The 13,101-nt window shown below is 40.9% G+C and overlaps 1 protein-coding gene across 1 annotated transcript in view; it reads right to left on the bottom strand.

The window, feature by feature from the left end:
• Trap1 (TNF receptor associated protein 1) overlaps positions 1-13,101 on the bottom strand; it is a 220,702-nt gene that overhangs the window by 180,538 nt on the left and 27,063 nt on the right. Inside the window, exon 2 of the mRNA XM_083109993.1 lies at positions 3,423-3,530. Within this exon, the coding sequence (XP_082966119.1) occupies positions 3,423-3,530 (108 nt within the window). The remainder of the gene's footprint in view (positions 1-3,422; positions 3,531-13,101) is intronic.

The raw sequence follows: 13,101 nt of genomic DNA, 5'->3' as shown, positions 1-13,101 counted from the left end.
CAGCCAACGAGGCTTCCAAGTTGACTTTGAATGGAGATCCAGTTAACACCTGAGACTGCCTTCCCTTTCGTCGGCGGTGCTGAATATGCTCTGCACGTGGAAGTGGTGATATCTGGTTAACGGAAATGTGCCCGTATGATCCAGTATTGTTAACCCCACTTGTTGAAGGCTGCTCAAATGGAGTTGGAGCTGATACATTTGTCACAGTAGAGGGAAGAAACTCGTCCTCAGTGAAGATGTCTTGATTGAATGGGCATAATTCAGTCACTTCAAAGCCATTCATGGCATTCCCAACTGTAGCTGCCTTCCCATATTCCTTTGAAAAAATGGATACCACTTGGAAAACTGTGATTGGGCGACCCGGATGGTTACTCATCCACTTATCACACTCAGATGAATGAAACGACTTCAGTGGACCAAAAAATGATCTAATGGATGGGCCTTGCAAGCCACACACTTGCACCTGCAAGCCACACACTTGTGTGGTAAAATTGTGCACGTGCGCAGTCTTGCCCCGTGCTGCTTTCCTGAACAAATCACGTGATGCTGCCCAGCCATTGCACAAAGCAATGGAAACTAATACACAGGTGGGCTCGGCATTAACACAGCTTTTTCTATCCATGAAAATCGTAATATTGTATACATTCACAGTGACGTAGTACTCAAAACACGAAGTACCAAAATAAATAGCAAACACCCTCAAAATCTTTTCACTTACCTCTCTCAGCACAACGAATTTCAAACGTATCTTCACCACTGTCCACAGCTAGCTACCATCTTGGACGAAGTAACGGTGGTGCAGTGGTGCCAACTGTGTGTGATTTTCACCTCGAAAAACCGGTGCGCAGTCTTACCCGCCGCGCAGTCTTACCCCACCTTACTCTACCTTGCTTGCCCCTCCCTGGAAAAAATCCTGCAGACGTCCATGGTTGTATAGGTAGCTAATACTGACGATATATAAACACACTGTGGCTTTCTTATGCAAAAGGCAATCGAGAGTGCACTTATTGTTTTACATTGAATCCGAACCACGGAATATGTACTCTCAGGAAACAAAACACGAAGTCTTTGATTACACGGTTATGTCCTTGAACACTCGAAGACCTACCTTTCTTAAAATGTTCTTCCATTTTCGTCTCTCATTCTGTTAATACCACAAGCTCATTTTCACGATGATTAATTTTGAAATAGAAGAAAAGGAGAAGTATTGTCTAATACATAAACAAAGTTTATGAGGTAGCGAGAAACATGTCTTTCTTCTGTTAATCTCCCTTCCACGAAATCTTCAATTTACACGATACCCCCGTAATTTCTTGGTACGGTACACTTTAAACTACTTCCTCATTACTCCACGACTCAATGTCGCATTGTTGAGGTTCTGGTGCACCAGAGTCTTTGAACTTGACTGCTTAACGTTTTCGTCGTTAATGAACACCACGCAGGGGGGAACGCGTGTTTGTCTTGCGAGAACGAAAGAGTACATCCAAGGGCGTTCCCGGGTCAGGCAAGCTCGAGGCCATCACGACAAAAGCAAAGGGTCGAAGGAGCCAGCAATGTACAGTTAGGATTCCCTTCGAGATGCTTCCTGCACACCATCAAGCACGACTTGCTCTAATGACAATCATCCGATCGGTCTTCTGGTTCATCTGACTTCGTCTTCGCACCTAGCTTTTTTTTTTCTTACTTTGTTCGTTGCCTCAGCAAACGGGCATCGGTATGAAGAGCGGTGTGTACGTATAGGATGGTGGGGAAGGGAGTAGCTAGAGGGCTTGAGAACCTCAAATTGTCCTCAATGGTTGATTTTAAAATTCCTATTATAAATATCCAGCATACTGTGCAAATAAAATTATATTCCATTATAAATTAGTTTCCAGGAAAGTAAAATTAAAATTATATCAATCCATAATAAAACCTATAGTTATAAATGGTTGTGAAACCTGTGTTCTCAAAGAAGATATAATTCGGAAACTGATGATGTTTGAAAGAAAGATATTAAGGAAAATACGCGTATATGGCCCAACGAGATAGTCTAATGACATATGGCGAGTAAAAATAAATGTAGAGCTGGATACTAGCTGATTGCCCGCGTGTTTATTATCCCAATCTTCTATTAGACAGGAATATAATGAATTCTAACTATAGTGAACGGCATTGGGAGTATCACCATTCATCTCAGCGCTCCCGAAAACTATGGATTCCACACTAATATCGGTCGTTTTACATGTCACCCCCTTCCCACCCCCAGCCTAGGAGTGCCAGGGGTCCCTTGGGACTTGAATGGCATTGGGAGTGTCACTATTCATCGTAGCGACCCCGGAAACTATGGATTCCACACTAATATCGGTCGTTTTACATGTCATACCCTTCCCACCCCAACCCCTAGGGGAGTCAGGGGTGTCTTGGAGTTGAACGGCATTGGGAGAGTCACTATTCATCTTAACAACCCCGAAAACTATGGATTCCACACAAATATCGGTCGTTTTACATGTCACCCCTTCCCACCCAAACCCCTAGGGGTGCCAGGGGTGTCTTGGAGTTGTACGGCTTTGGGAGTGTCACTATTCATCTTAACAACCCCGACAACTATGGATTCCACAATAATATCGGTCGTTTTCGATTATTTTTGCATGTCACCCCTTCCCACTCCCACCCGTGGCTCCAGGGATGTCTTACCCGCACAGTATTTCTTTCCAGATTGTAAGTCATATGTGTACCAAGTTTGGTCATCGTGAATGTCACCAATTAGCTTACAGACTCCGAAAACTATGGATTCGACACTAATGTAGGTCATTTTTTAAATTTTATTTTTCACACCCTCCCCCCCCCCCCATCCCGATAGGTGATGAACGTGGAGTTGAACGGCATTGGGAGTGTCACTATTCATCTTAGCGACCCAGAAAACTATTTATTCCACACTAATATCGGTAGTTTTCGATTATTTTCACATGTCACCCCCTCCCAACCACACCCCTAGGGGTGTCTTACCCCCACAGTATTTCTATCCAGATTGCAAGTCATATGTGTACCAAGTTTGGTTGAAATCGCTCCAGGCGTTCGAGAATTATGCTGGAACAAACACACACACACACACATATACACCCATTTATATATTATACAGTAAATAGAAGATATCAAAGCTCGCAGGTCGAATTGGCTGGGCAATATTGAAAGGATGTCCGAAGAAAGAATAGTAAAGCAAATATACAACAGGAAACCTATTGCTACGAGATCAGAAGGAAGACTCAAGACAGGATGGATTGACTGTGTTAAAAGGCACATAGGATACAAGAAGATTCAAAATTGGAGGAAAAGTGTAGAATAGAAATGGATTGGCAAAATGTAATTGACTCTTAGAAGGGAGTAGTTACCCTGTCATTGGTTATATCACTATGAAACAATGTATGTTTCTGGCATGTTCTTACCTGTTGCTTTCTCAGTATCCTGGATGATGGAGTGATGATCTGACTCAGCCGCTTGACTTTCTGTACTGGAAAGCCGTATGTGATGTCTGGCTCCGGCCCATAGAGGAGCTGCAAATACACAAGAGAAAACTGTGTAAAAAACAAATTATCAATTCAGGTTTCTACGTGCTTTTCAAACAGGTTTGGTAGTCTTATGCGTTTGATTAGTAAGCTAAATGTCTTGAATACAAATGGCAACACAATCATTAGGTACATCTCACAAAAAAACAACGGTAAATTTCCACAATGAATTTCGAAATTGCATTAACAAGACATGCCTAGATGATGAAGTTGGATTGGCACAAATACCTAAACAACGCCACAACAACCAAGCGGCTTTTCGCCGGGTGACGCGTTGCTAGCGCATCGAGTGCCATCGCCGCTGTTTTCGGGCTTTAGAGAACGGAGTACACTACTATTTGTTTCAAGCTGGTTCAAAACTGGTCTCACAATGTTGGGTCGAGATCGAATACGTGGCTAACCATTCGGCAACACGGGAGTTCAATTAACACAAATAAGAAACCAAATCCGGAATTCTAATCAATTCATTTGTTCAGGAATGAGTTAAACGTACGTCACAAAGGCCACCGAGATGTTCATTATAAATAACAGTGTCTGTAATCAGCACAATGGGCGTTCGTGCGAGGTGTCTTGGAAAAAAAATAAATAAAAAAAAAATCCTTCCCTTTTTAACGCTCACAACCCGAGCTATCAGACAGACGCGACAAACGAAACGCTACCCATCACTTGGAAACCAAACTTCACAAATAAATACAACTTTTCGTACGAAAGTGACAAGCTACGCGTGTCGCTTGTCGCTTGCATGTCGCTCGGACTGAGCCGTTTTCTCAACAGCGTATCGCCTCGTGGTGTGTTTGTAGCATATGCGTAGTGAATACTTTACTACAGCCTAGATGCGACATGTGTCGCTTCGGTCTGAAAGTTCTCTTAGGTTCGAATCTTGATAACTGTAATCTATCCCGGGAATCTCTGGAGCGAGCTAACGAAAACAAGTCTCTGCGTAAGTAGTGACGCGAGACGGCTCGACCAGTGAATGCGAGTGAGGGAACGGGACTGCGGAGTGGGGGGAAAGCGACTGCAGTTACCAGCATTTGCAGCAGAGTGTACTGCTTCAGCTCCGCCCATTCGCTCTCTCCCCTTCTATGCCTTTGTGCGCTGCCTTGCTCCAGATATTAACGGGATATTGTATATCCATTTTTCACGGGATAGGGTATATCCATTTTTCAATGTCGGGCAGGCAACGGCTACAGATGCTAATAAAAATGACGGAAAGTCATCAAAATGTGTTTTGAGACAACGGAGCTTCCACTCAATAACTTGGTTTCAAAGACTCGAGATGATATGCAGGCATAGCCGCTGGTACAAGGGCGCTTTCACACAGTACCCACAAACGATGCGACACATGTTGGTTAAAAACGTACTGATCAAATGCAACCCACTACATTCGTTGTGACCTCACACACTACAATGAATTTGTATTCAAGCTCTTGCACTGCACAAGAAACAATGCGAGAATTCCTCACGTATTACGTCATCAAGAAAGATTCCTTAAAATTTAGGAACTTCCTCTTCATCAACCTTCACGCCAATAACCATAATTCGACCAGCTTTTATCTATTTCCGAAAACGGTCCAAGCAGACGGATAAAAGAGAAAAGCGATCTCCGCCTCTTCGTCGCAATTGGCAATATTTCACTTCATCTTGACTAAATAACCACTAGCTGGGCTACACAAATCACCCGTGAAATTCCAAATTACTTGGCTCTTCTAATCCCAAGTGAGGCAAACCACGACAAGATAACAGCTTCAACAATGGGAAAGAAAAATGCAGATTGTCCTCTTTAATTTCATAATTTATCGCGTGGTTTGAAGTTTCGCGAACAAAATAACCTTTCACATCCAACATATTCAAATCGTGTACCTGAAGAAGAAGCATGAGCACTTATGACAGAGTTGAAAGCAATCGAAATGTTCATATAAGGTAGACAATCGACTTGAAATCCCACAACTCAAATGGCACGTCTGTGAACGAACATTATCTCTGCCAATTGACGAAGGATGTATGTTGAGAATCCTACAGACTTTTACTGAAGAGATTCAAAATTCGAAACTATCCGATTGCAATTTTATCTTTCGGGCCAATGCCAAGATGAAATACATGTTTGCAGCAATAAACCTTCGGGTTCAGTTAGGTCCGAGATTTTATGCAAATGCCGAGGGTGGTTGTGTTGAACAAAATCTGGTCCTTTTATTTGTTAGTTGTCCCTTCTGAAGTGTAAATAAACACTTGAAATTCACGAGAGAAAAACCACTAGCGAGCGTTGCAGTATCAATCAGGTTGTGTAGAAATTTCAGCAAAAAATACAGACTAGACCAGGTCTCGAACCCTGGTCTCTGGCATACCGTGCCATTCACTTTACAAGAGAACACATGTACGTATACACGTTTATTGAAATGAAAACAAGAGACACACATCAGATGTCTAAAGCACCTATTCTTTGACTACCAAATTACATAATTTATATGAGGCTTTACATGCAACCTAAAACAAAATTTATAATTTCATGCTCTGAAGTTGACATTCTTGGTAACTTAAAAAAAGATAACCAGTTCGAAAACAAACTGAAATTCTGGCTCCGAGTGAGCGCATGTGTTATTTAATACAAGAAAAATTATAAAGAATTTATACACATGAAAATTTTCTTATAAGGTAAAACTGAAATAAGAATACACTTAATATACAACCTAAATATATTTTTAAATATTCCCTTATATTCGCACTGAAATGTTTCTTCTCAAGTCTTTGGTCAACACTACGCTTCGAAAATATGTCTGCATGTCACACTTCAATGCTGCTAACTTATTGATATTGCAAAAACAGGGGTCTTGAATTCAAAACCTTAGAGTCATTCATTGTGGCTATTCTCTCATGAGTTTGAGACGTTAATTAACACTCATACGCGTCGTTGTGACTAAGTTAGTGAACTCTATAACGGATTGACCAAGAAAAAAATATATAAATGAAAATTTAGGAACTTCCTTCATTACATTTATAAGGTTCAGAAATTTCATACACGCCAAAAAATGCAACACGATAGATCCAGTTAGGCACTAAAATAAAAATTCAGTCGCATCGCATTTTGCGACCAATAATTTTGAACATTGTATTGAATTGGCCATCACTGAAGAATCGCCTATTATATAAGACATGGTTTCTGCAATTCTTCCTAAATGCTTACAATGAACTCCTTTTCTCGCCAGTTCTGTGCTACTAACCTATTTTAAACACGATATACAATCAAGAGTAAAGATATTAATTTGCAAGACGTGTTGTGTTAGTGTGACCAACTCTCCCGTATTTCCCGGGAACTCCCGTATTAAGAGTTAGTTTTTTTGGATTCTCCCGGCTCCCGTATTGACATTCTATTTTTCCCGTATATTTCATTAACAATGAAGATCGCAAAATGTATTTAAATTCATTTCGATATAATTAGAGTTCGACTGCATACAAAACTTCAAGTCGACTGCAAGAACTTGTATTTAGCCTTCGGCGGGCAGAAGTGACACCAGATCTTGCAGTAGTTGATTGATGCTTGTTTCAGCAGCATCAATGGCAAATACATGTAGCTTAGGACTAAGAAACATGTCGATTCTTATTTTCATTTATGACCTATATATTATATAAAATGTAAATTATTTTATTTAATATTATCCATTCCATGGAATGACGCCGAAGCGTTAAAATGCACAAACTTGTCACGACTAAATCTCCCATGAATTCAATGCCGAAAGTAGGAAATCTTCCTTATATTCATGGTCGAAAGTTGGTCACCCTATGTTGTGTACCCATTGTAAGTTATGCATGAGAAACATGGGCCTTAACCACAAAGTATTGGAGCATGATAATGGTTGTAGAAATGTGATCCTTAGCACCATCAAGGAAAAAAAATAGAAAGGATCATGTAACAAATTAAAAATTAAAGATAAATTTAAGGTGGTAAGTTGGGGGGAGGGTAATAGAAAGAACAATATGGTAACGACAGCTGAAGAAAATGAAAGAGTAACAGGCTTAAATGGACACATTTTGGCTAATCGCAAAGATGGGGATGAATGGTGATAAGTTTAAATGGATTAAGGTACATGCCCAACATATATGGACACTGGCGTACGCAGGATTTTATTTCGGAGGGGGCTGGAATTATACAGGTGGATATCACACAGCTTCGTCTTGGGACGGGAGAAAGTATTTCATGATTACCATTTTTAATCCTCATTTTAAAAGTTTTGCGAATACAAAAATTGTAATTTTAAGGAGGGGGGTTGTTGAGTTTGGGTTCTTTGGATTCTTCGATATTCCGGAGTATGGAGTAAAGAATACGACTAAAGTTTAGACACAAGCAAAAGTGTATAATTTACAACAATACTCGTATAACACAATTTGTATAAAGAACTTACATTATGGTATAGACGCTAGACGTCTTGTCACGAAGGACGATATAGATTTTGAGTCATATATGATGGAAACTAGATAACACACTGGCGTTAAACATCACATAATGATAAGGTTTGGCGCACACTGATGATGCAAATCAGGTCTGGCGTAGATGATCAGTCGGTACTCGACACTCTCCCCCCTTTAGCAGAAGAGACTCCTATTTCACGGAGTTTGCCCATAGTGGTCAGGCGGTCGGCTTGGTGTCTGAAATCTTCTAATCGGCTGATTGTTGTTTGTCGCATTTGGAGGCAGTAGGTACTGGGAGATAGTCCTCCTCTCTAACTAGGACCGGGTTGTTGCCGCGAGAGAGACTCTGATCTTGAAAAACGGTGTCTTTCCCAACCTTAGCGGGATATCTCTTGGTCTTCGAAAGATGAATAACAACCACGTAATTGTCGACAATTACTTTTGCCATCTTCCGGCCCATCAATTTCACAATTTCGCCAATAGTGTATTTGGAATCATGGCTGAACTACTTCTTGCAACGTTCCACTAGTACGTTTTCCCCCGGCTTAAATAGAACAGGACCAATAGGCTGATTTTTGGAATCGCGTAGATGATCAGTCGGTACACGACAGGGTTCAGTTATCAATTTTGTTTTTATCGAGTTCTTTACTGCCTTCATCTGAAAATATTGATTTTCTCAAAATTTCGGGAGGGGCTGTAGTCCCATCCCCCCCCTCCCTCTGCGTACGCCAGTGTATATGGACGACACACAGAGGATTATACTGGCTGTGAGTCCAGATGCCAGAGTCTCAGTGCCTGCAACATTGCAGTTACCGGGATGTAGTACATGGAAATGAGGTTGACTTTTGGGTGCCTCATACACCACGGCAACAAATGGAGAACATACGAGGGCAGATCAATAAGTCTTCGCCCTGAAGCACTTAGAAAGAAGATCCAACCTTGGAAATTTAATATGTTGTGTGGTGGTCTTTAGTAAGTTTACATGCATTATTTCAAGTTTCTAAACCACTTGCTTTTCTAATTACAGGTTTGCGAAGAAAGCGTTGTGACATTTTCTGAAAATGGAGCCTTCTGAGTACCGCGCAGTGATAAAGTATCTTCTGAAAAAAAACAACTAAACACAAAGCAAATTTATGAAGATTTGGTGAATACGTTAGGTGACTCTTCCCCTTCATATTCAACTGTGAAGAGATGGTGTCGTGAATTCCAGCTTGGCAGTGTCATGAGAGGACGCACCACGTCCCGGTCGCCCATGCAGTGACTAGAGAGGAAAACGTCAACAAGATCCATGACATTGTTATGGCTGATCGGAGAGTGACTATACGCAAAATAGTAGAGGATACTAAGTTGTCATATGGCACAGTCCAGTCAATTTTGGTCGATGCTTCACACATGAAAAAAATATCGGCAAGATGGGTGCCACGAATGTTGTCTGTGGATCAGAAGAGACAACGAATGGTTTGTTCCCAAGAACTTTTGGCCAGGATAACCCGTAATCCAGAAACGTTTTATGGGCAATATGTAACCATGGATGAGACTTTGATCCATCATTTCGATCCCGAGACATGGTTCCCCATGCACCCGTAAATTCCGTGTCACACCCAGCGCCGGGAAGATTATAGCATCGGTTTTCTGGGATGCTAAAGGAATTTTATTAATTGACTATTTGCCACGAGGACAGACCATCGCGGGTGACTATTACGCCAACCTCATCCGAACCTTGCGCGAAACCATCAAGCAGAAAAGAAGAGGAAAGTTGTCACGCAAAGTGCACTTCCATCAGGACAATGCTGCAGTGCACAGGTCAACAATTGCAATGGCCGCCATTCATGATGCAGGCTTCGAATTGATACATCACCCACCCTATTCCCCAGACTTGGCCCCCAGTGACTTTTACCTATTCCCAGTATTTCAACAGCCTTGAAGAAAGGTTTTTTTTTTCCAAGGGCATTCAGATGTTGGAACATCGATTGTCGAAGTGTATTGCGGTCCAGGGGGATTACGTTGAGAAATAAAATTAAAATCATGATCGTTGTCTTTCCTTTCTACTCTAGGGCGAGGACTTATTGATCCGTCCTTGTACAAGAACCCACTTTATATGCAGTTCGAACAGGACAAGGGAAGTAAAATGAAAATGACAAGTTTCGGTATCTAATAGGTAGGGGCATGGGAAGTTGTTTACTTATCATAAGTTTCCTTTTAAAATAAAACTCCAAATCAATAGAGATTATTTGGACAACTTCGGCGCAGCTTTATAAATACTTATGAAATGCAATTTTAATAAGGCTTTCTGCGGTTACCTGTAAGAAAGAACTTAAAAAGTGAAATTAAGTTCACTTTCACCCTCCCCATTTGCTTCCTTCTCTTGCACATTACCCTTCACGAATATATTCCTCGAAAACAAACTACCCCCGGAGGCTCATCCTTCCTATAAATAATGAAACATTAGGTCGTGAGGAGCGAGGGAAGATTGTGCTGTTGCAGAGGACGATGATAGATAATTTCCATTTGGATAAGCATGATTGAAAGCAACGAGGCGTCATTCCGTATAATAATCGTGTTTATTCTCCGTCACCCATCAGGGCAGATAAAGGGAGAGTAATTTGTTAAGATTGACGTTTCCATCGCCTCGGCCACCCATTATCCTGACAAGTCTATCCCCTGCGGCGAGCGAATTCTCTTAGAAAGCACACGTCAAGGCGACGGGACTCTCTGCCTTGTGTCGAAGCTTCACAGCTTCCTTAAAAACATACACTGATGGATTTGGTTAAAATTTCGAAACAAATTTGTCGATAATCGCCGGTTAGCAGTCAAATCCTTATGGGTGATATAATTTGCTTTGAATTCACGATGCATTGTAGAATCAGAAACGAAGGTGTATTGAAGTGAATCAATATAGTAGCTAAGTGAAGTTAAAATCCTTACAAGTAGGCAGCTCGAAACATGACACGATTTCGCACATTGCATAACGTTTAAGGATGCACCTCCCCCCCAAAAAAATTACTAAAGATATTCATTCGTTGTGACATAGGTACTATATAAAACACCGAAGCAGAGGTGTGTAAATTCGAAACGAAACCAAGGCTTATTGTCTGACGCCCTTCCGTGGCTAGAGATTTGATTAAGGAACATGAAAGATTGAATAAGAATGTAAGGAATCAGAAAATTTGGAATAAATCAAAACTGCTTTGGTGCGTAACTTATTTAAACATGCTAAAAGGAGGATGACTGATTATCTGTGGATAGTTTATAGTTGAGTAGTAAGTTTTACGTTGGTTTTTTTATCTAATAATTCGCGACTCTAGAAAGTTTCTCTTTGAAACCTAACTAAGGAGGCAACACTCAGGCTGTTAACAATTGGGTTGTTGCTCTTCCTCACAATAAATCGCGACGAAGATGATGAGTGGTGACTTCATGAAATGAATGAACCTCTGAGGTTGGAAACCCATAAACGGTAGCATAATTATATATATTATTATTATTCACTAAAATGAAAAAAATCTGACCGTGGAGAGTTAGTACGAAGGTTAATACATTTCCTATCGTACATAGGCTACAAAATGCTGGCGATGAAAATATCAAAACGTTGCTCACGAGAATCTTCATGCAACTTCATTTCTTAGATGCGCGTTCATCACCATTTTGAAAGAAAAATCTTCGAAAGTAAGTTTCGGAGTGCAAACAAGTGTACACTAAGGACTATTAACTGTATTTATACTGATCACATTTTTATTTCGCAACATACCAAAATTTCTGATAATTTTGAAGTGAGAATGCTATCCCCAAAATAATAAACAGAAACAATTATGGCGTGCTACTGAAACTTATATTATTCAAACTCCACCCAAGTAAACTTCTAAATACGGCCCCATAATTTGAATCAGGGATATCTATGTTGTCTCCTCAAGAACACATGAGGCTCAATTTTGCCCCTTCCCCAACTCCGCAGCTATTCATATCGTGTTACGTCATTACTCCGTTCACTGTTCATCTTTTTAAAGGAGATGACTTACTGTTTCCCCCATTCCTTCCACCTCCTATACAGCCACAGTATTTTCTTGCGAAACAAAAAGCACAGCAAACAAAAATACAATCCTTTGGAACCGGTTAATTCGTGCAAAGGTGTTGCGGGCGAACCTCACGTTCGTATGAGTTGCATCAATTTTTTTTTCCTACAAGGAAGCTGGGAGTAATGCCACAACAATAGCTGGAAACATGAGCACGGCGTGAACCTAATCAGAAATGGAATGGAATGGGTGAAAGTTACCAATGGCATTGTGACCCACTTCTGCCGGCCCGAGTTCTTACACAACTTCATCTCCTGAATTGTACCGCACAACCCGAATAAAGCAATCTCCAAGCTCTCACAGGGCTGCATTCCATCGGTCACGTACTCGCCCGGCCTCCTCCTACGACGAGACGGGATTCTGTTGTGTTTCTGCACGCACTTCCACAAACATTATTCGGTCCGGTGTTGGAAAAATTGACTTTCGTCAAGCAATAGTTGTTGAGTCGGTGAAGATGAAGTTTGCCTTGACTGCACTTACCAAGAATCGATCCCTGGATATCTTGATTACACAGTCACTTCTAACCACTAGGTACACACTTTCGAAAAAAAGTGACACTTTATTTTCATTGTTCTCCCTACCGATTTGGAAAATTGGCCTTGAAACCAAGATGCTATATGGAAAATAATAGCATTTAGACGTTACAAAAAACTTAAAACTTTTGGCCACAATTCTGATGCAATAGCATATTTATATTTATCTTTACGTTACTTTATATCTTTTTCTACCACTTGAACAGTGCTCGATTGATTGATTAATTGAATTGCTTTATTTTACTTCGCTTTTGGGGGGTCGTTGAAGCCCCTTACTGTCTGAGTCCATGCGGACTATAGGTGTACGTACTAGCTGGAAATCCGGTCTGCCGTTCAGTGCCCGGCTAACGAAGACTGCCTTTTTATAGTTTTATGGAATCTCAATTGTTGAAAGACAAGATCTAATCGTAAGAATTTAGGATTTGGCATTTTAAACCTTTAATTGAACATATTTTAAGAACCGGTCTCTGACACCGTGTGCGACCATCAACGTAATTTTTCTCGTGCGACCCACGAAGGGTTAAAAGGCTCGAGAAGACCACTTTATGCTCATGATAG

This window comes from Lepisma saccharinum, chromosome 1 (assembly GCF_977018435.1).
Source record: "Lepisma saccharinum chromosome 1, izLepSacc3.1, whole genome shotgun sequence".
Lineage (NCBI taxonomy): Eukaryota > Metazoa > Arthropoda > Insecta > Zygentoma > Lepismatidae > Lepisma > Lepisma saccharinum.
This window is presented reverse-complemented; position numbering and strand designations above follow the sequence as displayed.